This window comes from Mauremys reevesii, linkage group 9 (assembly GCF_016161935.1).
Source record: "Mauremys reevesii isolate NIE-2019 linkage group 9, ASM1616193v1, whole genome shotgun sequence".
In the NCBI taxonomy this organism is placed as follows: domain Eukaryota; kingdom Metazoa; phylum Chordata; order Testudines; family Geoemydidae; genus Mauremys; species Mauremys reevesii.
Window position 1 is genome coordinate 67,921,639 of NC_052631.1, and position 25,609 is coordinate 67,947,247.

The following is a 25,609-nucleotide window of genomic DNA, read 5'->3' on the forward strand; positions in this document are numbered from 1 at the left end:
CCGAAAGGAAGGACGGTGAATTGAAAGTGCTGTTGATTGACCACAAAGCGAAGGAAGCATCTATGCGCTAGGTAGATCACAACGTGGAAAATGCATCCTTCATGTCGAGGGCAGCGTACCAGGATCTAGGGAAGGAATAATGGTCCGTAGTGAGGCCACGCGGTACGTCAACTTTATCATGAATTTGTTGAGTCTGCGTAGGTCCAGAGTGGGCAGAAACCCACCCTTGGCCTTGGGGATTAGGAAGTAGCAGGAGTAAAAACAACCGCCCCTTAACTCTCCTGGAACCTCCTCTATCGCCCCCAACATGTAGGAGTGATTGGACCTCCTGTAGAAGGAGCTGCTCATGAGAAGGGTCTCTGAAGAGGGACGGGGAAGGAGGGTGGAGAAAAAGCAAATTGGAGGGAATATCCCCTTTCCACCGTGTGCAGGACCCAATGGCCTGATGTTATGCAAGACCACGCACGGAGGAAGTGGGAGAGATGATTCTGGAAAGGTGGGTAAGGATCCTGAATGGAGACTGGTGCTCCGTCCTCGGGCGCACCTTCAAAAGTTCTGCTTAGGTCCTGCTGATGGCTTGGGAGGGCCTTGGCCTTGACTGGCTTGGTGCCCAGTCTGTTTTCTTTTACCACCTTGTCTGTGTCTTCTTAAGAACTCCTGTCTTGGCTGAGGGAGAGGGTAGGATCTCTGAGGCTGCGGCCTTCTCTGTGTTACCGGCGTATGCATGCCCAGTGAACACAGGATGGCTCGGTTGTCCTTCAGACTCTGCAGCCTTGAGATTGTCTTTTCAGAGAATAGGCCCTGGCCATCAAATGGTAGGCCCTCGAGGGTCTGTTGCAACTCTGGTGGTAAGCCAGAGACCTGCAGCCATGAGATGCGGTGCATGGCTATGCCCAAGGCCAGGGCCCTAGCCACCAAGACCGCTGCATCCAGAGAGGCTTGTAGGGAGGTTCTGGCCACCTTCTTGCCCTCCTCTACTGGAGCCCCAAATTCTTCTCTAGACTCCTGTGGAACCAACTCTTTGAATTTTGCCTTATAGAGCCACAAAATATAGTCAAATCGGCTGAGGAAAGCCTGCTGGTTGGCCACCCTGAGCTGCAAGCCTCCAGCAGAGTACACTTTGTGCCCAAACAAGTCTAGGTGTCTAGAGTCCTTAGATTTAGACACAGGGGCCTGCTGATCGTGCTGTTCCTTCTCGTTGACCAAAGTCACAACAAGGGAGCACAGTGGGGGGGGGGGGGGGCTGTAGAGATACCCATATTCCTTTGAGGGGACAAAGTACTTCCTTTCCACCCCCTTGACCATAGGTGGAATAGAGGCTGGCAACTGCCATATTGTCTTGGCATTGGCCTGTATAGTCCGTATGACAGGGAGGGTCACTCTGGACGGTCATCTACCTCCACCTCTTCCTCTACCTGGAGATTCATATTGTGCACCACCCTGCGGAGCAGCTCCTGGTGGGAGCGGAGGTCCACAGGAGAAGGGCCCGAAACCGTAGTTCCTGTGATTGCCTCATCAGGAGAGGACGAGGAAGATATCCCCGGGACAAAGGGATCCTGCGTGAGGTCCTCTTGTGGAGGATCTTGTTGGTCAAGGTCCACCACACTAGGAGCGTGGGCCTGTATTGGCGCTGGAGCAGTTGCCTCAGAACCACCCCCCCCCCGGGTGGGGGACTCCGTGGCCTCCGGTACTCAGGGCTCCAAAGGGGTGGAATGGGAAGCCCCTGAAGGAGCCCCCTGGGCCTGATGGTAGGCCCAGGGAATCCAAAAGGACCACTGTGGCGGTTCCTGTCCCGGGTCCTAGCCTTCTTCCAGCCACTGGCCTGCAATGCCCTCACTCTGGTCCTGGGCATGGTAACCACCTTGTGAGCGTGACAACCCCGAGGCGGAGCGAGACAGCCAAGGTGGTGCCATACGTGACGGTGCCGAGTCCCCTGGTGCAGTACAGTGCCGTGGTGCCAAGGACCGGTGGCATGATGCAAAGCACTACCGAGACGGTGATCGGTGCCTGCGGTCGTATTGGTACCGGGAGCCTGATCTGGATCTCGATGGTGACCTTCGACAAGATTGGTGCTGGGACCAGCTCCGGGACGAGTGCCACTCTGACTGGTACCGGGAGAGGTGCTGGGAGTCCTATCGGTACCAGTTGTACCGTGATTCGGATCTCCGCAAGCCAGAGTGGTGTCGCGAGTACGACCGGCACCGAGAACGAGATTGGTGCCGGGACTGTGAGCGATGCTGTGATGGGTGCCGGGACCACAATCGGGACCGGGACCAGTGACGTCCTGCTTCATTCAGCAACAGTGGTTGTATCAGGGACGGTTTTCCCTTCGACAACACCGTCCGCATCGGAGGTGCCGCTGGCTGCAGAGGAGTCGGCTCTGTGAGCGCGATCAGGTCCCGCGCTGTTGAGAAGGTCTCTGGCGTGGAGGGCAGTCTCAGCTCAACCGCAGTGTGCACTGGAGAACTTACATGCACCAGATTTGATGGCACTTGTGGCGCCAGAGTCGTTAGTTGTCCTGTGCCCTCCAGCAAAGAAGTGGCTCCAATTGCAGTGAGGGAAGGAGGCTGTCGAGCCAGCAAACAAGGAGCAGTCGGCACCTACTTGGGTTGCTTCTTCTTCTGGCCCGGAGACAAGGACCAGCGCCCTGGTTTAGGTGGCGGGGAGATCTGGCGCCGCGAGACTTTAGCAGAGTCCGAACACGGTGCAGGGCCAGTCAGTGCCGCAGGGGTACTCCGCACCGAAGACGACGGTGCCGAATCCCAGTGAGCGGAGGAAGGAACCAGGCTAAGTGCCGCCTCCATAAGGAGCTTCTTCAGTCTAATGTCCCGCTCCTTCTTAGTCTTCGGATTGAAGTATTTTACAAATGCGGCACTTGTCCGCTTGGTGGGATTCCCCCAGACACTTTAAGCAAGAGTCATGGGGGTCTCCTGTTGGCATCAGCTTCAGACAGACCGAGCAGGGTTTGAAGCCCGGAAACCCAGGTATGGGCCCGGGTACCGAGAGGGGAGAAGACCCTCTTCCACCCCTCTAAGTAAACTAACTCTAAGTATCCTAAGTAACTATTAACAACTATCAACAACAACTAATCACAAACTATTAACAGGTACTAAGTGAATGCTAGGGAGAGTGGAGATCAGCGAAGCTGTGCTCCACAGTTCCAACCACCGTCACGGGTGGTAAGAAGGAACTGAGGGGGCGCTGGGTCGACTGGGACATACATCTGGCGCCATGAAGGTGCCACTCCAGGGGGCGCCTCAGCCGACCCACCGAGTGTTGCTAGGGTAAAAATCTTTTGATGATCGTGCACGCGGCGTGCACACACCTAATTGGAATCGATTTGAGCAAGCACTTGAAGAAGAATTATAAAATATGTCTGTCCAGTGGCCTTAAGATGATATTTTGTCCTGTGTTTTTAAAACTAGAATAGATATTGTTCTTTTCATATTATATTTCTGAATTTGCAGTATGAATAAATAAACAATAAGTCATGTTTCAGAATTGTTTTAAATACTGCATAATTTCTCTGGCAGAACTAACTTGTCACTCATGTGCTTTTCAGTTTGCAGTCAACAAAAATACATAATGCAGACAGGAAAAAAATACATTTGACATCTTTAGGTAACATATTAAATACAAAAGTGCCAATTAAGTACGTCTTTATACAGAGAAATGTGTAAACTGCACTGAAAAACTCAAAGTAGTAACAGAATGAGATTTCCCATTTAAAATGTTTAAGTATTCAAAGAAAACATTTTTGCTTTCTTGTAAAGAGAGAGATAAGAAATTGCTAAACTTTCCTGCAGTTTTCTAGGGGGAAAAAAACAAACTAAGAGAAATCTAATTATAGTGTGAACAAAACCAATATGAGAGACTCAGGAACTTGGTATAAAGTACAAATTAATGCATTATGCAGTGCACAAAGCAGGCTTATTACTTAAGGAGGGACCAAATTATGAACTCTTTACTCACATCAGTGATCAATGTCAGTGGTGCTACTTGTGAGTAACTGCTCACCTATTTGACTAAGGAGGTCACAGTCTTGCCCTAATATAACAGTTTCCCTCTCACCGTCCCCCATATACAGATGACACACGCACACACACACACGTTTTTATACCACCGCATACCACAAAGTTGTTAGGTAACAAAGCTGTAACGAGGCCCTCTAATACTTAGTTCTAAAGAGACTACACTACTCCAAGTCTATCTTTCCCCTCCACTTCAACAAAAAGAGGTCTTAATCACGTGCGGGGAAGTTTTCTTCATTGTTTTCCAACATCACCGACTCTGCCACTCCAGCACGTGTCCCCAGTTCTGCCAGAAATATGTGATATCAGGAATACCAAAAAGTGTAGCACTAATTAGAGGTATTGCAAGATGCAACAGTCTGGAAAGATATCCAGGAAGCTGTTACAAACCTTACATTTTGCAAGGTGGGAAGCTGGAAGTTCACAAGGTAGATAAAAAAAGAATGAGGGGAAGAGAAGAACAGAGAGGAAAGGAAAGGCAGAAGAGAACAGGGATGTGGAAGAGGGGAGAGAGAGGGTAAAAAGACAGAAAAGCATATAGACTAAAAGTGGAAGAAAATTGAGGCAGAGACATGAAATTATGAGAGCGGGGTCATGGTATGGGAATGGGAAGGTAGCGGAGAGTATCGGCAGTTGTTTCTTTCATTTTGTCCCTAGAAGTAGAGCTCTCAAATGTAGTTGATGCAAGAGGTCAATAAATTCCCATTTTCTGAGGACTGGTTCAGAAAGAAGGGAAATAGTTCCTTTGGAGGTGTGGGAATGTCTTTTTAATCTGACAAAATAGCCTTTTAAAAATATTAAAATTCAAAACCCCTCTATAATGTACATGCACTATGTTTTTATTGCTTAAAATTAGCATTTTTTCAGGATGGGGTTTTCAATCCACCTATGAAGTACAAACACAGGTCCCACTGATTTACAAGATTTATACTCCTAAACCATTTAGGCAATTTTGAAAATGCTACCCTAAATGTTTACTAGTATGTTTTATAGATATTTATATGTACAGTACAGTTTTGGCCCACACTTAAGAGGTGTTCTGGAGCTGGATACAAACACCGTGGCTTTGAATCATCTATAATATACAAAAATGTAAGAACTGACATCTGTCATATAGAGTGAACACAGTAGGCAGCTGAGGTTAAGGAAACGTGGACTAAGAAAGCTCTGTTACAAATGGAATGATTCCTGCTGTGCCTCACTCCACTGATTCAGAGCAGAAGAACAGAATCTGAACTTTGTGCAAGCCTAAAAATAAGCCCCCTCCCCCATTCAATGAAATAGATTTCTACCGTGGCAACTTTGCTCAGCCCTAAGTGTCTTCTTGTCCAAGCAAAAAGTTAATATTTATTGCAAAATGGTAAAGAATAGTCCTTGGTTTATTGGTGCAAAATTGTCAAACCCACCAACATCTTCAGAAGATTCACCTTTATTTATTCTAGTGCATTATCTTATTTTCTCTAGTTGTTGCTTCTTTCTCTATCAAATTTGTATATTCACAGAACAGTTAATACTTAAGCAATCATGAACACTACAGTGCATAGATCAAAACAGCTACTATTGTTTGCCAGTCTTGCTACAGCACATGCATTCTAATGTTGGTCTTCTTTATTTAAACAAAATTAAGTTTTGTGCTCTCTGCCAAGGGTTGCTTACAAATCATTGCTTTCTTCAATAACATCACACACTGCAATATAACATCCAGAAAGATAATGTATTTTTAAGGATTTGCAATTACCATAAAGACATTAGCTTTGTAGCTACGACCAGACAGGTTTAATACATGCTTTCCTGGGTTTACTTCTAAATCTGTCACAAAAAATGCTTTTCCGGGTTCTCCATGACTGGGACTGACTAATTCAACAAAATGTAATTTATAGTAGGAAGATATCTTCCCCTTGGAGGCCTGTTCTTGCAGTTTTTCTAAATGTTGTGTTGTTGAAAGTTTAACAACTTGAACAACTTGAGTAGAACTGTATTAAATGTTATTGTATTAATGTAATATATGTATATTAATATATTATATGCATAATTATATTTTTGTAAAATGATTAAAAATAAATAATGATACCCAATCATTATAAAGCATATAGCTAAATGTTATGTTTGTGTGTTGTGTGTTATGTTGAGTCATGAGTTCCAGTCACATCCATTTTTTTTTATCATCACATATACATATATTAACTTTAAACACACATTGTTTTTCTATTTTTCTTGTTACAGTTGCAAATTTTATTTTATTTATATATATTTATTTATTTTAAGCTTTATTCAATATAGAGACAAAGTCACAAAGTCAAGTCACTAAGTTTCCTCAATTCATTTTTTTACAGTTTTTAAAATCATATTCAAATCATAATCATATTCATTTAAAAACATCATCAGATATTTAATTTAACCCTACCCCTTCTAATAAAGTCTAACCTCTCTATGTATATGGTTTTTTTTTGCTGAATTTTAATTTTACTTCTATACTGTACTATTACTTATATATTTTTATTTTTTTTTTTTTACACACAACACACACATGATTTTTTTTTTAAAAAAAAAAGTGGTAAGACTAATGGAATATATGCAAAACATTTATGGAAGAACGTTCTGAGCACTTATCCTTCAGAAACCTGCAGATGGGATATAAGTTCAATTATGTAACTACTTCATGAAACTGAACAAGTCACAGAGTTTTATACCTGCATAGCTTCAGTGACAATAAACCTGATTTTTACTTGTCAACTTAAAGAAACCAAGCTCTTAATGTTTGTTTAGCATTCTGTATAAACCCTCCATCTAATTCAGTTGAACACACACCACAATTTACTACATATAGCACATGCCACAATTAAAAAAAAAAAAAAGACAAACTCTTAATCCCTACAAAATTGCTGCTGTTTCCAAAGTCACTTGTTCTTTTTCTAAGGCTATTAACTTCAGACTCTCTTAACATATGTGAAGGCTTATCTAGTAAGTGATGGCTTGAATTACTGTCCAACCATTAAGACATTCATACCTTTTAAACATAGTCTACATTTTCAACTTAATATGTTTTCTTGGTTCCTCCTGCTTTCTTACACCTCCCACTTGCTTTTGTATGTGTGTCCATTGCCTTTTGTCAGATCTGAAGACTGGCCCACTGGCAACATCTCTATGTTGGGGGAAAATATAGTATAAAAACTAGGTGGAATGGTCACACTGTTAGATTCTTTCTACATTCCATTCACAAAAAGCCAAAGTCTCGCCAGAAGAGAGCTCTTAGAGAATAATAATGAAATAAAAAATGTTTTCTAAGTTACTAATTATATACACTACATGTTCTTTATCTTGTCAGCTTTCCCATACTTTGAGAATCACAAAATCAGGCATAGATTAGACCATGAAAATGAATACACAAGACCACAGAATACTAAATCAGCTGGGTTAATTTGATCTCAAATTCTCTATGGAAACAGCCTTTGTGGTGAACCAAGTAAAGCTTACAGCTAGACCTATAAATCATATTTTTCTTCTTTGTCTGTTCCAATGTTAAAATTATTTATTGCCATCTATGATATATGGGGACTCATCAAAATTTGTTCTTTTCTTGCAAAGCAGAGACTCATCAATCCCTGTCAGTGGTTTTACCAAAAAAGGAAGGTTTCTTTAGATCTTTTTTTCTTGTTTAGGTCAAAATATGTCTACATCTACTGTAATATTTATATAATGCAGAAACAGCCCATGTAACTATTTTTATTTTGGTATAATCCATAAACCAAAAAAAAAAAAAAAAAGAAATAAAATGCACCTAAAGCACAGAAGCTATATTGCCGCCTTTCAAACAACAGGAACTAAAACAGAAGTCCAGTTAAACCAACAGTCAAAATTTATCCCTTAATATGAAAATAGGAATATCTGCAATTGTACTAAAAATAAACTCTCCCCAGTATAGTCCTCATAGTGACTAATAAAACAATTAATCAGTATGATGCAAACAAACTTAGTGGCACCAGCACCCTATTCAAAACTCTAATTCATTGCCCATCTCCCAGAAGGTGGATGCTTCCATGTAGCTGCAACCAGGGGTTCTGTCCCTTCCCACCCTTCCCCTTCTCCATTCACTACACCGATAGCTCTTTATATGAAATAGCTCATTCATGTCAGTTTTTATACACACACACACACACACACACGCTTTGCTAGCAAACAGGCCACAATCTCAGTATTTTTATAGCTTTTTCCCACCAATTCAGAGTGCAAATTTTATTATTTTAAAGATAAATTCTTCAAAAGGAATAAATCAAACTTATTGTGAGTATTCACTGGTATATCTTTCTTTCCTCAACATTTATTTTAATAATATGTGTGTGTGCGTGTGTGTGAGAGAGAGAGAGAGAAAAGCTAATAGCCAAAAGGCGATCAAATTAATAAAGCATTGTTCTGTAGAAAATATATTACACTATAAACTGAGATTTATAATTATGTCTTGATGTGTGATGCTATCATATCTAAACAAAAGTAAATAGGCTCTGAGAAAACAAATGTAAAAAAAGTGTATTCATTTCTGTATTTTTTTTTTATTTTAAAGCTGGTGAAAGCTGTCAGTTTTCCAGCTTGCATTGCGAAAATAATAATAATAATAATAATAATAATGGAAGAAATATGTTTCTTATATTGGCTGTAAATTATCACAGCTTACTTCTAATCTAACGCTGCAACAGAGCTCATGCAAATTGCCACTTACCATTGCTGATCATCTGCCATTTTTTTTAAAAGGGTGTTTTAAAATAAATAACTACATGGAGCTGGTATTAACAAGTTAAAATCTTACTCATTATATAGTATGTGCACTCTACCCAACTGAAAAAAAAAGATTTAGTTTCCTCCAAAGAAACTCAGAAAGTGAAATATCATCAAGTTCCTTGTAAAGAGAAAGCAAAGATTCCCCTGGAATTCTCAAAGGAGGAAAGTACCAGTAGGCGCAAGGAATCCAAAAAACCATAGTGACATAAGATAGCTCACATATTTAAGTTGCTTTCTATGGAATTGCTGGCTTCTGTATACCTCTGGATGGCATGAACCAAAACTGAAGGCCACATAATACTGGTCAATAGAATAATTTGTGATTACTGATCATAGATATTAGTTTACCTGTGTTGTGCTTGTCTATAACAATAAAAACAAGAAATATGGAGAAAAAACATAATCAGATAAAAGTAATAAATTCAAATGTAACATGAAAGGACAAGTGAGGTATTTCATTTGTGAAACACTCTTCTAATAGTACAGTGAATTATTTAATGCCTTACGAATAATAAGAATCTATTAACTGGAATACAACACATTTAAAATGAAGGTCAAGCATCATACACTCTGAACAAATCAAATACATCCAACACGTACCTATTGTGCTTAGGAATTGTAGGGGTCTTGAGTTGTAATTAACTATATTTCAAAATGAGACAAATATTGGCTGGTAACCTTAAAACGTGAACTTGCCTGAACTGTTGTAATAAGGTTGATAAACTAAATTTTACATTTAAAGCCAGGTATCATATTTCATGTGCTTTTACAAAAGAAAGTCACCAGCTGAAATTGTTCAATTTCTTAGATCACTTCAGAGTCGTTACAACAGAAATGCAAATGTATTATACACAATGAAGTGGGAAAAAACAACTGGCCCCCAGGTTGCCAACATCAAAATGAAGATCAAGGACACATTGGGCCTGAAGACTAAAGTATCCTGTAAACTCTGAAGAAGCCGCTCCAGAATAGGTCTTGGATGCACCATGAGGGCAAAGCAGGATAGTTTGTGCCATTCACCACTATGGATAAAGAGTATTTCTGTTACAAACAAGCACCTGGAGAGAGAGACAGTGTGTAAAATCCACTAATATTGTATGTGTTTACAATTCCGCCATATCAACTGATCCAGTATCAGTGAAATTTAAGTACAAACTGAATATGAGACTTTCATTGTTATCCTACCAGAAACTGGATTATTAGCAAACAAAGTGTAGCCATTATTACTGTTAATAACTTGCAATAAAACAGTTATCTAGGGAACAAAGTAAAATTATGAAGTTAAAGGACTACAAAAGTTATTTCTCAAACATAAATATCTCATTTTTAAAAGGAAGTAAAATGAGACTTAGAGTTAATACTAAGAATCAAGTATCTGACGATTACTAAAGTACAGGTAACAAAAAAGTTTAAGTCAAAAAATATCTTAAGGAATCAAGAAAGTTACTAAAAACAACACAATTCAACAATATTTTACAAGGAAAAATACTTTTTTGCCTGAGTACTGTATGTTTTTTTTTTACCCAATTTAAATTAGGGAATGGCCAAGATGCAAAGCACTGAAAAAAGGAGTTTATAATGGAAATGGCACAATGACCCTTATTCTCTAGCATCACTATCTGTTGTTTCTATAACTAACAGACACCCACTGGGCACTCTATCATGGAAAACTCACCTTCACTTTCCATTAATTTTATTTCAGTTAAGCACATGCTGGTTTGGTGTATCACATGGTGAAAATGTACTGTTCTCAATTAATATTCTATGGTGAAAGTAATACTTATAGCTATCGATTCATTACACCTTTGGTATAATTAACATTTTTTGTTTAGCCATCTGTTGGGTTTTTATTCCAATGGCTGTATATGGTAACTAGTTTATTTTTTGACATCACCTGATAACAAAGGATATTTGATATATTCTGCATCCACCACCAAAGTAAACATCTTATTGCAACTTAGATAATTACATAGAACAGTTTATTACTTTCTTTCCAGATCTACCAAAGAGAAAATTGGCGTTAAAATAATTTAAATGGAAACAAAGTTTAGTATGGAACAGTCCAACTAAAATAAGAAGCAATTAATGTCTCAGATATTGTAACTGGAATTTAGCTGCAACCATAATTAGCTATGCTTCACCAGTTATTTAATTTAGTAGAATACAATTTACAACATTACTCAACTTACATGTAGTATGTCAGCATCTGAGAGATTTATGCTGACAGCTATTCATAAACATATTACTTGAACTCTAAGAATTACCTTCCTATATCTACACTGTGCAGGAATACTATGCATACATAGTCTTCCTCACATATTAAGGAAAAGTCGTTTCCTGCTTAAAGCATGAATTTCCCACTAGATGAAAATTCTACTGAAAAGTGAAAGCAGTATTTGATTTAAAAATCTTCAGTCTTCTCCTTCTCTTTAAAATTGCTCTTACTACATGATAGTATTTCCCAGCAGATTGTTTTTATTTTATCTGAAGTTGGCAATATCTTTGTGCTGAATCCTTTGAGTCCACCTCTAGTGAAAGATGTCAGATCAGTGTTGTGTGGAGAAACTTTTATTTGAGAGGTAGATGACAGAAAGGCTATCACCAAAACATATGAAGTTGCTATAAAAGTCTTCTGTGAGATTAATGTTAACCCTTTTAATCTCTTTACAGATTATTTATTCCCTTTTATTCCAAAAGAGTCAATTTACACAAATAAGCAAAGTAAAGTACAGGAGAAAAGATTTTCACTAAAAAGAATATACGGTAAAAGATGAACAACTTCATAATAAGACACACTGGATGTCTACATTAGCATAACACACAATAGAAAAATCAAGATGTATGCCAAATTAAAAATAATAATAATCAAGTTTAAATTATTCCTGTTTTTTATTTATTTATTTTGGGGGGAGTCCAGAACTGAAAGCACTTTTAACTTTAAAACAATCTGATAAAGTCATACTTCGGGATTATCCAGACTTTGGGCAAATAAACAGTTCTCAAGACTTGAGGTTGCTTGTTTATATTGATATTCCCAGTTTGCACTGTTAGTAGTACTGTAAGTCATTAGAACAAGAACATAGGGTTACCATATTTGAACATTCAAAAAATAGGACACTCCACCGAAGGGGGGGGGGGAGATTTACACCAGTATCTACCAACTTGCATAGTATTAATGTATTATACTGTTATATATGCTGGGCGCTACATGTTGTCTATATTGAGTATATATAAGAAAAAGTGATATGGCCTCAAAAGTGAAGTTTAATTATTTAAAGTTTACTGTACTTCTTTATATGTAGTGAGGCCTTTCCTTTCACCAGTTCTTCAGTTTTCTTTCGCCTCATGTGCCCACACATACTTCTCTGTAGATAGCATTTTTCTCAGCAGTGGTTGATTGCTCTTTAAGAAGGCATGAAAGTCTTTACAAGAAGTTTGTCTGAAGTTGTACTGTATAAGTAGAATTTCTTTCAGAGACTCAACATTCAAGTTGTTCCTTTCCTTTGTCCACTGGTTTTGCATCAGTGAAAAAAATTTGCTCTACATTTGCATTGGGAGAAGGAATAGCAAAGAAGGACTGTGCAATCTTTACCAGTTCTCCCCTAACCGGCCCTTCGTACAATTTCGGAAACCCAATGCGGCCCTCAGGACAAAATGTTTGCCCACCCCTGTTCTAGACTCAAACCCAGGGTGCCAGGAAGCTCATCAGCAGACAACAGCCTCAGCTACTCAGTTTGGACCCAGCTCAGAACTCACTTCGGCCCAGACCTCCGGGTTCAGGGATATTCAGGTCACCCACAAGGTCTGATTCTGAAGTCACAACCAAAGTTTGCCCTGAGAGGTTAGGTCTGATTTTGTCCCATCTCTAATTGATTGAGACAAACTAAGTCTCTGGGGTGAAGTTGAGCCCAATGTGTGCACCTGAAGGATTCACGGCTCCAACTCAGAACCAGATGAAGTTCTGAGATTTCTATAGCACTTTCCCTTTGGGCTCATTCATGGGGGAGCGGAAGGGGGAAATCAAATAGATCACAACCTAAAAAAGCAGCCTGACAAAACGTTGCAACACAAAAGCTGTTGGCTCATCCTACCCCATCTGTGTCTGATTTTCTTTGACTGGTTGCTAGTTTGATTTTGCAAATGCTCACGTCAAGGATCTCTTTCCCCTTCATCCTCCTGGACTCTCCTTGCACCCATACACCTCTCAAACCAGGCCCCATTGACCACAACCAGCCCAGGGGCAAACAGGCACAGGTCCCCATCCACATCCCACTCAGCTAAGGGTCAAATTCAGCCCCCCCGCTGCCTGGCTTACATGGGAAAGTGAACCGCTGGGCCAGAGGAATCGGCTGCTGCTCTGGGCAAGTCTCTGTAATAACAGGATGCAAGGAAATAATAATAAAAAGAACCACCAGAAAATATCAGCTGTCAGCAGCCTGGGTCCCAGCCAGAGTGTTTGCTAGGAGAGATCAGAAACGCTTAACATGGCTGCCTGCCTTGGTTTCATCCCCACTGTGTTCACCTAGGCTGCCCGAGCAGTTCTAGGGCCCAAAAATGGAAAAACTGTACCTGCAAGAGACACAAGAGACCTGCAGCCTGCTAGCCCTGGAGAGTTGCACCCTGGCTTGCTAGGCAGTAACGTCTCGGCTAGACTAAGCCCCAAGCAAATCAGCAGCTCCCTCACCCAGCTGCATGGTCCATCCACAGTCAACTCTCCCGTCTCCCACTGACAGGGGAGGTTGTTTAGGACTGGCTCTGGACAATGCCCAGCCAGGCTGAAGTTGCAGCTTACATGGGAAATGGTTCTTACTTTCAGTGCAAGGAGTTGCAGAGATCAAAGTTCAAATCAGCAAAGTTAAGCAGAACTCATTGCTAGCTGGCTTCAGCTGCAAAGCACTGTGCAGACACAGGCCTTAATTTATCCCCCGGTCCTGGCAGCTTCTGCCCCGGGGGACCCAGAAGTGGAGCCCCCCAGGAATGGAAAGTCCAGCTGGGGATTGGGGCAGTAGTAGACAAGATGCTTGCAACCTTAGCAGCCGCACAGTGGAAGGGGCTGATCAATGAGGACGTACTTATGCTCCCAGTCACTGCAGCAGCTGGGGCAGCCTTGGCTCAGGGCCTTTCCCAGCTCCAGCAAGGGGTTGGGGCAGCCCAGGCTGGGGACTTCCATCCTTCCTCCCCTGCTCCAGGTGGGGCTCAGGAATTTCACACCCTCCTCCTCAACGGCCAAGGCCGCCCAGGCTCCAAACAAGCTGGGGACTGACTGTCTTCCACCCCAGCCGAGGCAGTCCAGGATTGGGACTTCTGCCCTGCAGCCCTGTCCTCCTGCTGCCCCAATCTCATACCACTGCTCCCCGGGCTTCCTCCTCCAGCGTCTCCTGGGGGCTTCTGCTCCTGCCGGCTGCAGCCAGGGCAGCGTGGGCTCAGGAATTCCAGCCTCCCTCCCACTCCAAACGGCCACGGCTGCCCAGAGACTCTAGACTTCTGCTCCATGCTGCCGCCCGGGCTTGGAGGTTCTGCATCTTCCTCCCCACCCAGCAAAATCCCGGACATTTTGAGTTTTTTAAAAATTCCTCCCAGACGGCAATTTAAGATCTAAAAAGCTGGACATGTCCGGGAAAATATGGACATATGGTAACACTAAAGAACACCTACAGGAAGAATGCCCATCATCCCTGTTAAATATTAACTAAGGGCCCTCTTCTTACCATAAGGCAGCCTCCATAGTTGCATGCACACTGAAGCCCTGCAGGCCCCTTTGCCTGTGCAGTCATGAAGGCTGCCTGCCCTCTGTTTCAAGAAAGTACTTCACCCTTTGTATCAACTCTGGTTTAAATATTATGAGTTTGCTTAAGAACAAACTTGAACCTATCATCCTAAAACAAGGGCAAGAGGAAAGAGAAAATCTTCCTTGATTAAAATATTTCCCTGCCTAATTGACTGTCAAAGGGGCAGCATTGATCAAAGGCATCACTGGGGGTGACAGTTCCATTACAGCAATAGGATAAAAACACCTACATCAAATCCTTCCCCACATTATTCTCCCCAAAAAGCTCAAGAGTCACCAGTTTGACAACCATGATGGTGGCAAACAATAAGGTGGTAAGAAAAGCAATTTACACACACACACACACACACACACACACACACACACTTACACTTTGATTGTTGACTTCTAATCTGATTAATCAAAGGTTGGTCAAAATTAGTTTCTCTTATCCTCTCATGAGGGTCACCACAAGCGTGGGACACACCCTCAAAAACAGCAGCTCCCTGAGGGAGTGGGGGAGGGAAAGGCTCACAAGCCCAGACAGGCAGCAGTTGGCTTGGTAGATGGCAACCTTAGTTGCATGAGCACCACACTTCTTAAACCACTCTGCATCTCCCTGGCATGAAAAAGTTTTATTCCTTTTCTTCTGCATCATGCCAACCCTTCCTTTTAATAAGAGCCACCATGTGTTGGCTGGCATATCCTGGGGTATACATAGTTTCTGCTACATCTCTCCCCAAAATCAATTACAGGATTTTCATCTATGTAAGCAAAATGCCATACATTCTTTAACGCATGTTAAAGCGTTCAACTGCTGCAACCAAAGCATGCAACAGCTAGCATAGCTTCATGCACAAGCCAACTGTCAGCCAAGGACTACAAAGAAAATCAAACAAATGTAATTGGTTAAAAGTACTACATCTGTTACGTGTGGGGGGTGGGGGGGAGGAAGCAGAACTGCACAAAAGGAGAGGGGGGGAAATCAGCACAGTGCTAAGGAAACTAGGTGTGGAACACTTGGTAACAGTAACAGGAGTTGTGTGCCCAATTCCCCATGTTCCAAATGTATTGCAATGTACATTATGGACTTAGTTAAACCAGGTTAATCCGTACTTCATTCATTTGCATGTCTGTGCATACACAAGATTTAAGTGGTAACCAGTTTTAAAACATGTATTTATCAGTGATTTCATAAATCCACATAAAACTAGATCTTGCAAAGTGATTCAGATTAACAATGTCTTGCATGTACTTACTATGTAAATAACCAAATTCAATTATATTAAGACTATAGCTTTTGAAGGTTTCTTTGTGCCTTCAGTTTTGCAGTCACACAATCTTAGTTAAATATAGGATGGTTACAGATTGAAGCATAAGGATCCCATCTGTAATCATAAACATATTTTTCAGTACACTCAAAGAAGACTGATCTAAGTTCACTTTTTGTACTGGAGCTATTTAATATTTCTGCTGACTTTTCTCTAAAACAGAGTCAGAGTTTAAAGGCAGAAGGGACCACCTAGATCATCTAGCACTGAGGTTCTCCACCTTTCCAGACTACTGTACCCCATTCAGGAGTCTGATTTGTTTTGTGTACCCCAAATTTTACCTCACTGTGTACCCCAAATTTCACCTTACTTTGTACTTGCTTACAAAATCAGACATAAAAATGCACAAGTGTCACAGCACACTCTTACTGAAAAATTCCTTACTTTCTCATTTTTACCACAGAATTATAAAATTAATCAATTGGAATATAAATATTGTACTTACATTTCAGTGTGATACTTGAGCCTGTTTATCGCTTGTGAGCGTTGTCTGAAGCCTGAGCCCCAGGCGACACGTAACTTAGCTTTGCAAAGCCCCCAGCGGCATGGAACCCCGGGCAATTGCCCTGCTTGCCACTAATGCTGGCCCTCCACTTGTGATTCCCCTAAAGCTGTCCCGTATCACCCTGCTCCTCTCCTCTCCCCCGCCCCCGGGCTGCAACCACTAGGTTGAGAAACAATTATCTAGATGACTTGAGTATCCCCTGGAAGACCTCTGCATACCCCCAGGTGTACGCATATCCCTGGCCTGACCTCCAAGGTATCACAGGTCAGCAATATCACCCAGCACTGGCACACTAAACCCAACAACTGAAATTGAACAAGTATTAGGAATTATTTTGGGGAAATTCTATGGCCTATATTACACAGTCCTTTCTGGCCTTGAAATCTATGACTAGCAGGGAATTGGTTACATGTGATATACCAAGATGATAACAGCAATGCTTTTATTCCTCCCACAGCTATAGGCCTTTGTAGATAACATTCTGGCTGTGATCTCTGAGTCCAACCAACTGTACAATGCATTTGTTTTACCTAAATCTTTGGGGCACCTGGGGCTTGTCAGAAACCTCTAGTAAGTATCGGAGAAGATTTAACTCTCTTCAAATGTATATAATTTTGTAACATCGTCCAAGGAGTGGTTACACTGACTAAAGATCACCAGGAGACAGGAGATCTCCAGCAATGTCCCTTCCTTCAGCCTTTGGGCACACAGACCCCTTATCATAAATGGGGTAATATTGAGTCGGATACATTGATTGAGTACCAGCTGGGGATTCTCACATGGTGGTGCACTCTCAGTTTGTTTAGAGCAGCACTGCACAGAATCCAGCCCCAACTCTGCAATTATAAAATAATAAAAGTTGTTATAAGTTTAACCTTACCTTGCAAAGAAAGCTGATGTTAAACCCCAGCGATTGGGCATTTCTTGAGCCTGAATTCATATAGTTTCCAACCAACAACACTAGCTCTAACAACCTATTAAAGCTCTCACTCTTCTTCAGCTCCTCACAGGCTAGAGTTACTGCCATCATGCCAGGTCTGATGTTGTTTACGTGTTCTTCAAACATAAGCTTGAAGAGGATGCCATTGAGGCGAGGCCGTAACATTTTCACTGAGCTCATCTGCAAGATCAAGAATGCTAAGTGAGAATACAGACAAACAGAATGAAAAGCTTTTTATGCAGTGTATCTCAATTTTATAAACAATGTTGTCTCTTTCCAACATGAAGTCATACAGTACAACTGCATTCTCATTGTTTCAAGTAATGCATATCTCCAAATATAAGAGCTTTTCTCAGAACAATGTCAATTTCAATTTAATCAATTGCAACAACCTATTTAATATTAATAAAACATTTTCTAGAGTTCCAGTTTTATTTAGGTAAATTGCAAAAATCACTGGCAACCAACATTGTATACTCTGCCAAGGTGAAGTAGATGAAAACCAGCTACATGGAATGCTAAGAACTACAGATTAAATAAGACTCATGCTGTCACTAACATTCTGTCATTGACATCACAGTTCCAAAGAAATTACCCATTATTATGGTGCTTAACATTCTAAAACTACCTCTTACTTTTGCACTTCTTATATTTTAAAATAACACTAGAAAATTATCTTACATTTTATAACATAGATGAAATATTTTATATACAAAGTTTCAAAACCCTTTTAAAATGTCCATGTTAAGTAATTATGTAAGTAAAAAGTAATAATGAAGTCATATGAGCACACTTTTGCGTACTGCATATATTTTAAAGCACTGCATATAGATTTCTCCTCAAAAGTGCTTCTTGTGTTAATTATCAGGTTTGGTTTTACACTATATTTCCAATACAATTTATATAGTGCTCATTAGTTCTATCCCCTGTGATCAAAATAACTCCAACACTGTATATATTAACCAGCATTTAGCCACTTAAACACAATGTGAAACAAACACTCAGAAGGAGTCTGCAGCTAGTAAACTCCCATTAGATTCAGATAATTTTGCATGCCAATTGAACATAAATATTGATATACTTCATCAGACCAGTGGTTATCTTAATAAAGTATCCTGTCCTTGACCTCAATACCAAATGCTTCAGAAAAAATATTCAAGAATCACCCATCAATGCAATATGCAATGATGTGCAATAAGAAAAGTTCTTGCTAACCTCCCAACATTCACATGTTGGCTTATGCCGAGAAGCATAACTCTTCTAAAAAGCTACATTTAAAAAAAAAAACATCCTCACTATAACTACTCTGGATATTTTTGTAAGCTGCATAAATGTCCAAAACTTTTTTTTTTAAATCCTGTAAACTCTTGGCCTCACTCTTGGGGCAATGAATTGCACATGTTAATGTAAAATTCCCTTAATATTTTTTAAATTAATATTGGTTGGGTTACTGGTAATTTTCCTCTTCAGATGAAAATTAATTTCTCCCTCTTTCTTCCTGCAGCAATAATGTGACTGATAACTGAACAAGAAGTTCTGCAAAATGTTCATCAACCTCCATAAGTCTCTACTGAAACTGTCTGCTCTGGTCAGCCAGGCAGAGTCATATATTCTTGTCCTACCTAGACTAAATCTCAAACGTTTAAAATGTATACCAACAGAGGTTTAAAAAGTAAATTAATCATGTAGGGAGATGAACAGTGATGGAACAGCAGCTCACTTGTACGTGCTTTTTGTATTAGATGAAGGAGAGCTATATCCATCACATTCACAGGTGTGTGTGGTTTTTTTTCCTGATAGCATTTCTCAGTTGCACACACTGGCCTTCTCCCTAGAGCCAAGATCTGTGATCTTGTGCTACATGTGAGGTGTTTTTTGTTTGTTTGGGTTTTTTTTTTTTTTAATAAACTGAGATCTAAAATGGATTACTTGTCACTTCCCCCTAACAACTGTAGGCAATACTACCTTGAGTTGTGGTCTTAATAGTTGTTTCTAACTAGGCATGACGATTTGGCGCCTCACTGATATTATCGAAGAGTGACTACCAAGAATAATCCCCCCCCCCCAAAAAAAATCAAATAGGTGGTACTTTTCTTGCTGGGATCTTTCAAACTTACCCCACCACAAAATGCTCCAGAAAGAACTATATAACCAATGTATCACAGCAAATGATGATGAAAATTAGCAGAGGAGGGGGCGGAGCTTTCTGCTTGAGTCTATGATGAAATATATAACTCCCTGTGAACTAGCCTCAGATTATGTTGCCTCCTCTCCTGAGGAGATAGTTACACAAAAATCTGTACTTTGAGACTCTTGAATCAAGAGCTAAGATTTGTGCAAAAAGGACTTCAGAGAAATATCCAGCCAGGACACAGACTAGCTCCATTCCTTCTATTCTCCTAACTACTTGGATAAAAGTGGTACGCAATTAAACATTGTTATTTCAATCTTTAAAAAAAAAACAGTTAACTAAAATACCATCATCTTTGCACTTTGGCTATTTCTCAATAGCTACAGTTTTTCATTTTGCAAAGCAATCATTCATAATACCTCCAAACACTGAAGCTAGTCAGGAAGGAATCAGTCATGCACTACACCGTCAGGAAAATACTCATTAGTGATTCAATAACTTAGTCCCCGCTGATCAATTTTGCTAGATTTATGGCTCACTGCCAAAAAAGGTCCTTGTCTTTCTTATTCATCACAAATAATGTAACACTTTCTCTTACCTTCCAAATGGACTACTAAAACATGAGAGTAAATTCTAATGATTAAAATAGCAAAATGCATAAAAATGTTGTTTTAAATAACATTATTGACTGAGAGAATTACAGCAAATCTTTTTAGAGGTATCTTAATATGTGAGACATATTAGAGCAGTGGTGCCCAAACTTTTCAGGGTCGTGCCCCCATTATGCCCATCTGTGCCCCCTTTCCCACCTCCTCCCCAGAGCCAGGGCCAGGAGCAGGATCGTGCCTGAGGGGGGACATGGCCGGGAATAAGGGGGCTGAGGCTGGGGCTGCAGCTGGGGCTGGGACCATGGCCAGAGGCGGGGGCAGAGCTGCAGCTGGGCTGAGGTGGGGGCCAGCAGCCAGGTGCAGCTCCACTCTCAGCTTTACCCTCAGCCTCGGCCCTAGGGCAGGAACAGAGCTGCGGCCAGCAGGAGAGGCTGGGGGCTGGCACATGGCCAGGAGCGGAGCCACAATGAGGCTGAGGACGGGGCCAAGTGCAGGGTCGGGAGCCAGAGATGCGACTTGGGGCGGGACCGGAACAGAAGCTGGGGGCAGGGAGGGTCTGGGTGGCACTCCATCCCCACCCCCAATGGGACTGGCCCAAGAACCCCCGATGCATCTCCACACCCTCTAGAGGGGAGCACCCTAGTTTGGGGACCTCTGTATTAGAGACATTTACATTTACATGTGGAATTAATTGTCAAAAAATTGAGGCCAAGAGCTTTTTGGACATTTATATGTCTAACAAGAATATCCAGAGTAGTAATAGTAAGGATTTAAAAAAAATTTTTTTAGAAGATTTATGTTTCTGAGTGTAATCCAACATGCATCTTCTTAGAGGTTACCAAGAACTTTAGGTCATTTACAACTGGCCGAATTTAATACATACGTTATAATTCATAACCTTAAATACTCTGTGACATTATAACACCAACAGACCCCAATCGTCAACCGGCGGGACTGAACCCGGGATTGCTGGAGCTTAGAGCATAAGCCTCTACCACATGAGCTAAATGCCAACTAGCTGTTACCTAAGGCTGTAGAGCAGGTTCATTAATTGCTCTCTAAGTGGTCTTGATGTCACTAAATGGGACAGAACACCACACCCAGAAGATGTATGGGTTACAACATCACTACCACTAATATATGTTAGTTATAGTAGGATCCAAATCCTTTCTGTGGAATAGTCCATAGAAAAAGTTGTCGTCCTCGTAAAACTCAAAGTTTAAACCTGTGGCGTTTCCAATACATTCTTTCACCCGAAAGGAAGGTTTTGTTGCTGCTTAAAGTGGATATGGAAAGCCTGGCTCTTGGGGAATCAACACAGAAAGCCTCTAAGCTATTTCTCCCACTCTCTCTTACACCTATGTGATACCTCTGAAAATACCTAACCCAGAGTTACCTCAGATCCTGATGGGTCACCCCTAAGCTACCTGGAAGCCTGAGTCTGTTGACACAGATACAACATAATATAATATTAGGAGATATACCTATCTCCTAGGACTGGAAGGAACCTTGAAAGGTCATTGAGTCCAGCCCCCTACCTTCACTAGCAGGATCAAATACTGAATTTTGCCCCAGATCCCTAAGTGGCCCCCTCAAGGATTGAACTCACAATCCTTGATTTGGCAGGCCAATACTCAAACCACTGAGCTATCCCTCCCCCACTTAACAATACTGCATAAGGCTGATGAGCTATCCTTAAGACAGAGAGCTTGATGAATCATTGGAAGGAATTACCAACAGGTCTTGTGATGAGCCCCATACCATTCAACTGAACTCCAGCTAATCCACAGGCAAGGACCCCCCCATATGATCCAGAGGTAGGTATATAGGTGCCTAAGAGAAGCAGTCTCTCCAGACTGCTTAATATCACTAGGTGGCCACAAACATTTCCACTGCCAGTAGTTTCAACAGACTGGCAGCCTGCACCAGTTCCTGTCTTAGCTGGCGGCCCAGAGACTCTGATACCATTTTCAATGGCCCACTAAGAAGCTGTGCTTTCATTAACTTATTTCTGAATGGCTGCATGGCATTCCTACACATAGGTTGGTAGCAGCTGTGGAGAGAGTTGTTCCTGGAACAAACAACATTAATTTCCACCTAAAAGTCTGCTAGATTGCTTGAGGAATATGATGGGGACAAACAATACGTAGATACAAACATGAATTACAAGAGCAAGAGTCTGAGTGTAGCATCAGCTATAGTAGTGTAGTATCAGTCATACACAGAAAGAAGTGGGCAAAGGTATGCTAGGGCCATATGTTTAAGTTTGGTAAAATGCACAAGGATCAAACTCCCTTCCTGTACAAGGAAATGCAAAGTCCAAAATGTTAAGATGAAATTTGGATGGGACACCTAATAAAAAGAACCATGGGAGAAAAGCAAAGAAATAGGTGTAGTTGCACAGATATAGACATATAATAGGCACACATTCTTAAAGAAATTATGTTCATGAGATAAAATTGGAAACACTCCATAGTGGACACATCTAGTCAGTTTATGAGACCAAAGTGTTTTTTTTTGTTTGTTTGTTTTCTGTTTCTAATAAACAATTGCAAAAATAATATAATGAAGATTAAAAGTCAGCCTTTTTAATTTAAGATCATTATGCTGAAGTTCTAAACATCCTTTTTACTTTGAAATAGTTTATTTTAAATCTTGCTTCCAAATGGCCCATACAAATTCAGCTCATCAAACAGGAATGAGTGTATTCCCTCTCTGACATAACCACCACCACTTCTCAAGGCTGCACTTTATTTCACAGTGACATTCAATCACCAAAGCAGACACTAAGCCACCAAACAAGCTCAGGACACATTCTTTCTGTAATCATCGCTAATTTCACAAATACCATCTCTGAAATGTCTTGCCTTCAAAAGTACATGTTTTACCTGAGAAGTAATGGGAATTAAACATGTATTACAAAGCTTTTTTTTTAAAGCTATTTCTATAACCAGTCTTGGACTGTTAGGAAGGTATGCAGTGTTTGGTGCACAAGAATAATAGCACAGAAAGATAAAATGATTAAAAGCTTCAGATCACAAAACAGCACTACAGTGAGATGAGTTTGATTGAAATGAGCAACATTTGTCAAGAAAGATCCGCTGCAGCATTTTAGCTCACTTGAATTCTTTGTTTTTATAATTCATTCCATAAAATAGTGTGGGACTATTGATCATCATCTTGTATTATGCTGTGGATTTATTTGTTATGAGGTCGTTGTCTATCAAAATACCATCATTTCTTTAGTTGAGCTATACTATACTATATTTAAAAAAAGACGGTTACTCACCGTTGTAACTGTTGTTCTTCGAGATGTGTTGCTCATATCCATTCCATGTAGGTGCGCGCGCGCCACGTGCACGTTCGTCGGAAGACTTTTACCCTAGCAACTCAGTGGGTCGACTGGGCGCCCCCTGGAGTGGTGCCACCATGGCCCCGGATATATACCCCAGCCGACCCACCCACTCCTCAGTTCCTTCTTGCCGGCTACTCCGACAGTGGGGAAGGAGGGTGGGTGTGGAATGGATATGAGCATCTCGAAGAACAACAGTTACAATGGTGAGTAACCGTCTTTTCTTCTTCGAGTGATTGCTCATCTCCATTCCATGTAGGTGATTTCCAAGCCTTACCTAGGCAGTGGGGTCGAAGTGAGACGTGGCGGAATGTAAAACTGCCGAGCCGAAGGCCGCATCGTCTCTAGACTGCTGCACCAGAGCGTAGTGCGAAGCGAACGTATGGACCAAAGACCAGGTTGCTGCACGGCAGATCTCCTGGACCGGTACATGTGCCAGGAAGGTGGCTGGAGAAGCCTGAGACCTCGTAGAATGGGCAGTGAGGTGGCCCGCTGGGACATGGGCCAAGTTATAGCATGTGCGGATGCATGCTGTCAGCCACGAAGAAATCCTTTGAGTGGAGATGGGGAGGCCTTTCATACGGTCCGCAACTGCCACGAAAAGCTAGGGGGACTTACGGAAGGGCCTTGTGTGGTCAATATAAAATGCAAGCACCCTGCGGACATCTAGAGAGTGCAACTGCTGCTCCCGTGGAGATGAATGAGGTTTTGGGAAAAAAACTGGGAGGAAGATGTCCTGATTGGTATGGAAGGCCGAGACCACCTTAGGGAGAAAAGCGGGATGTGTCCGCAATTGAACTTTCTCCTTGTGGAAGACAGTGTAAGGAGGGTCTATGGTGAGTGCTCGGAGCTCGGAGACCCTCCGAGCCGAAGTAATGGCAACCAGAAAAACTGTCTTCCATGAAAGGTATAGGAGAGAACAGGTCACCAGCAGCTCAAAGGGCGGACCCAGGAGCCTGCTCAGTACTAGGTTGAGGTCCCAGGTAGGGGCGGGGCGACGGACCTGAGGGAAGAGGCGTTCCAGCACTTTATGGAACCTAGCGACCACCGGGTGAGAGAACACAGAGTGTCCACCCTCGCCAGGATGGAAGGCGGATATGGCCGCTAAGTGGACCTTCAGGGAAGGTGTGGCAAGGCCCTGCTGTTTAAGGTGCCATAGGTAGTCCAGAATGACTGGAACAGGGACCTCCATGGACACAAAAGTCCGTGACGCACACCAGACCGAGAAACGTTTCCACTTGGCCAAGTATGTGGACCGAGTGGAAGGTTTCCTACTGCTGAGCAGGATGTGCTGCACAGGGGTGGAGCAGCGTAGCTCTGAGGTGTCTAGCCACGCAGGAGCCACGCCGTGAGGTGGAGAGCCGGGAGGTCCGGATGGCGGAGACTGCCGTGCTCCTGGGTTATAAGGTCCGGGCAGAGGGGGAGGGTGATCGGTGGAGACACAGAGAGGCTGAGCAGCGTGGTGTACCAGGGTTGCCTGGGCCATGCCGGAGCAATCAGTATCAGATGAGCCCTATCCTGTCGGAGCTTCAGCAGAACCTTGTGGACTAGTGGGAACGGGGGAAACGCATAGAACAGTTGGTGCATCCACTGAATGAGAAATGCGTCCGAGATCGACCCTGGTGAGTGGCCCCGGAACGAGCAGAACGTTTGGCACTTCCTGTTCACGCGCGTCGCGAAGAGGTCCACCTGGGGAAAGCCCCACTTGCGGAAGATCGCGTGGATAATGTCCGGTCTTATGGACCACTCGTGGCACAGGAAGGATCTGCTCAACCGATCCGCGAGAGTGTTCCGAACTCCCGGGAGAAAGGATGCCACCAGGTCGATCGTATGCGCTATGCGGAATTCCCATAAATCGATGGCTTCTCAGCAAAGAGGGGAGGAGCGAGTCCCGCCCTGCTTGTTTATGTAATACATGGCCGTTGTGTTGTCCGTAAAGACGGAGACACAACGGCCGGACAGAAGCCTGAGGAATGCCTGGCATGCTAGGCGAACTGCTCTGAGCTCCCGCACGTTTACGTGGAGGGAGAGCTCCTCTGATGACCACAGGCCTTGGGTGCGCAGGTGGCCTAGGTGGGCTCCCTAGCCGAGGGAAGACGCGTCTGTGATCAGAGACAGCGTGGGCTGAGGCGGATGAAAGGGCAACCCTGCACACACCATGGAGGGGTTTA

At 42.3% G+C, this 25,609-nt stretch overlaps 1 protein-coding gene across 12 annotated transcripts in view; it reads right to left on the reverse strand.

The window, feature by feature from the left end:
• The window catches only part of DIAPH2 (diaphanous related formin 2), an 827,558-nt gene that overhangs the window by 426,834 nt on the left and 375,115 nt on the right, over positions 1–25,609 (reverse strand). For all 12 annotated transcript variants that reach the window (XM_039487835.1, XM_039487836.1, XM_039487834.1 and 9 more), the window contains one exon: positions 17,288–17,527. In XM_039487835.1, the coding sequence (XP_039343769.1) occupies positions 17,288–17,527 (240 nt within the window). The remainder of the gene's footprint in view (positions 1–17,287; positions 17,528–25,609) is intronic.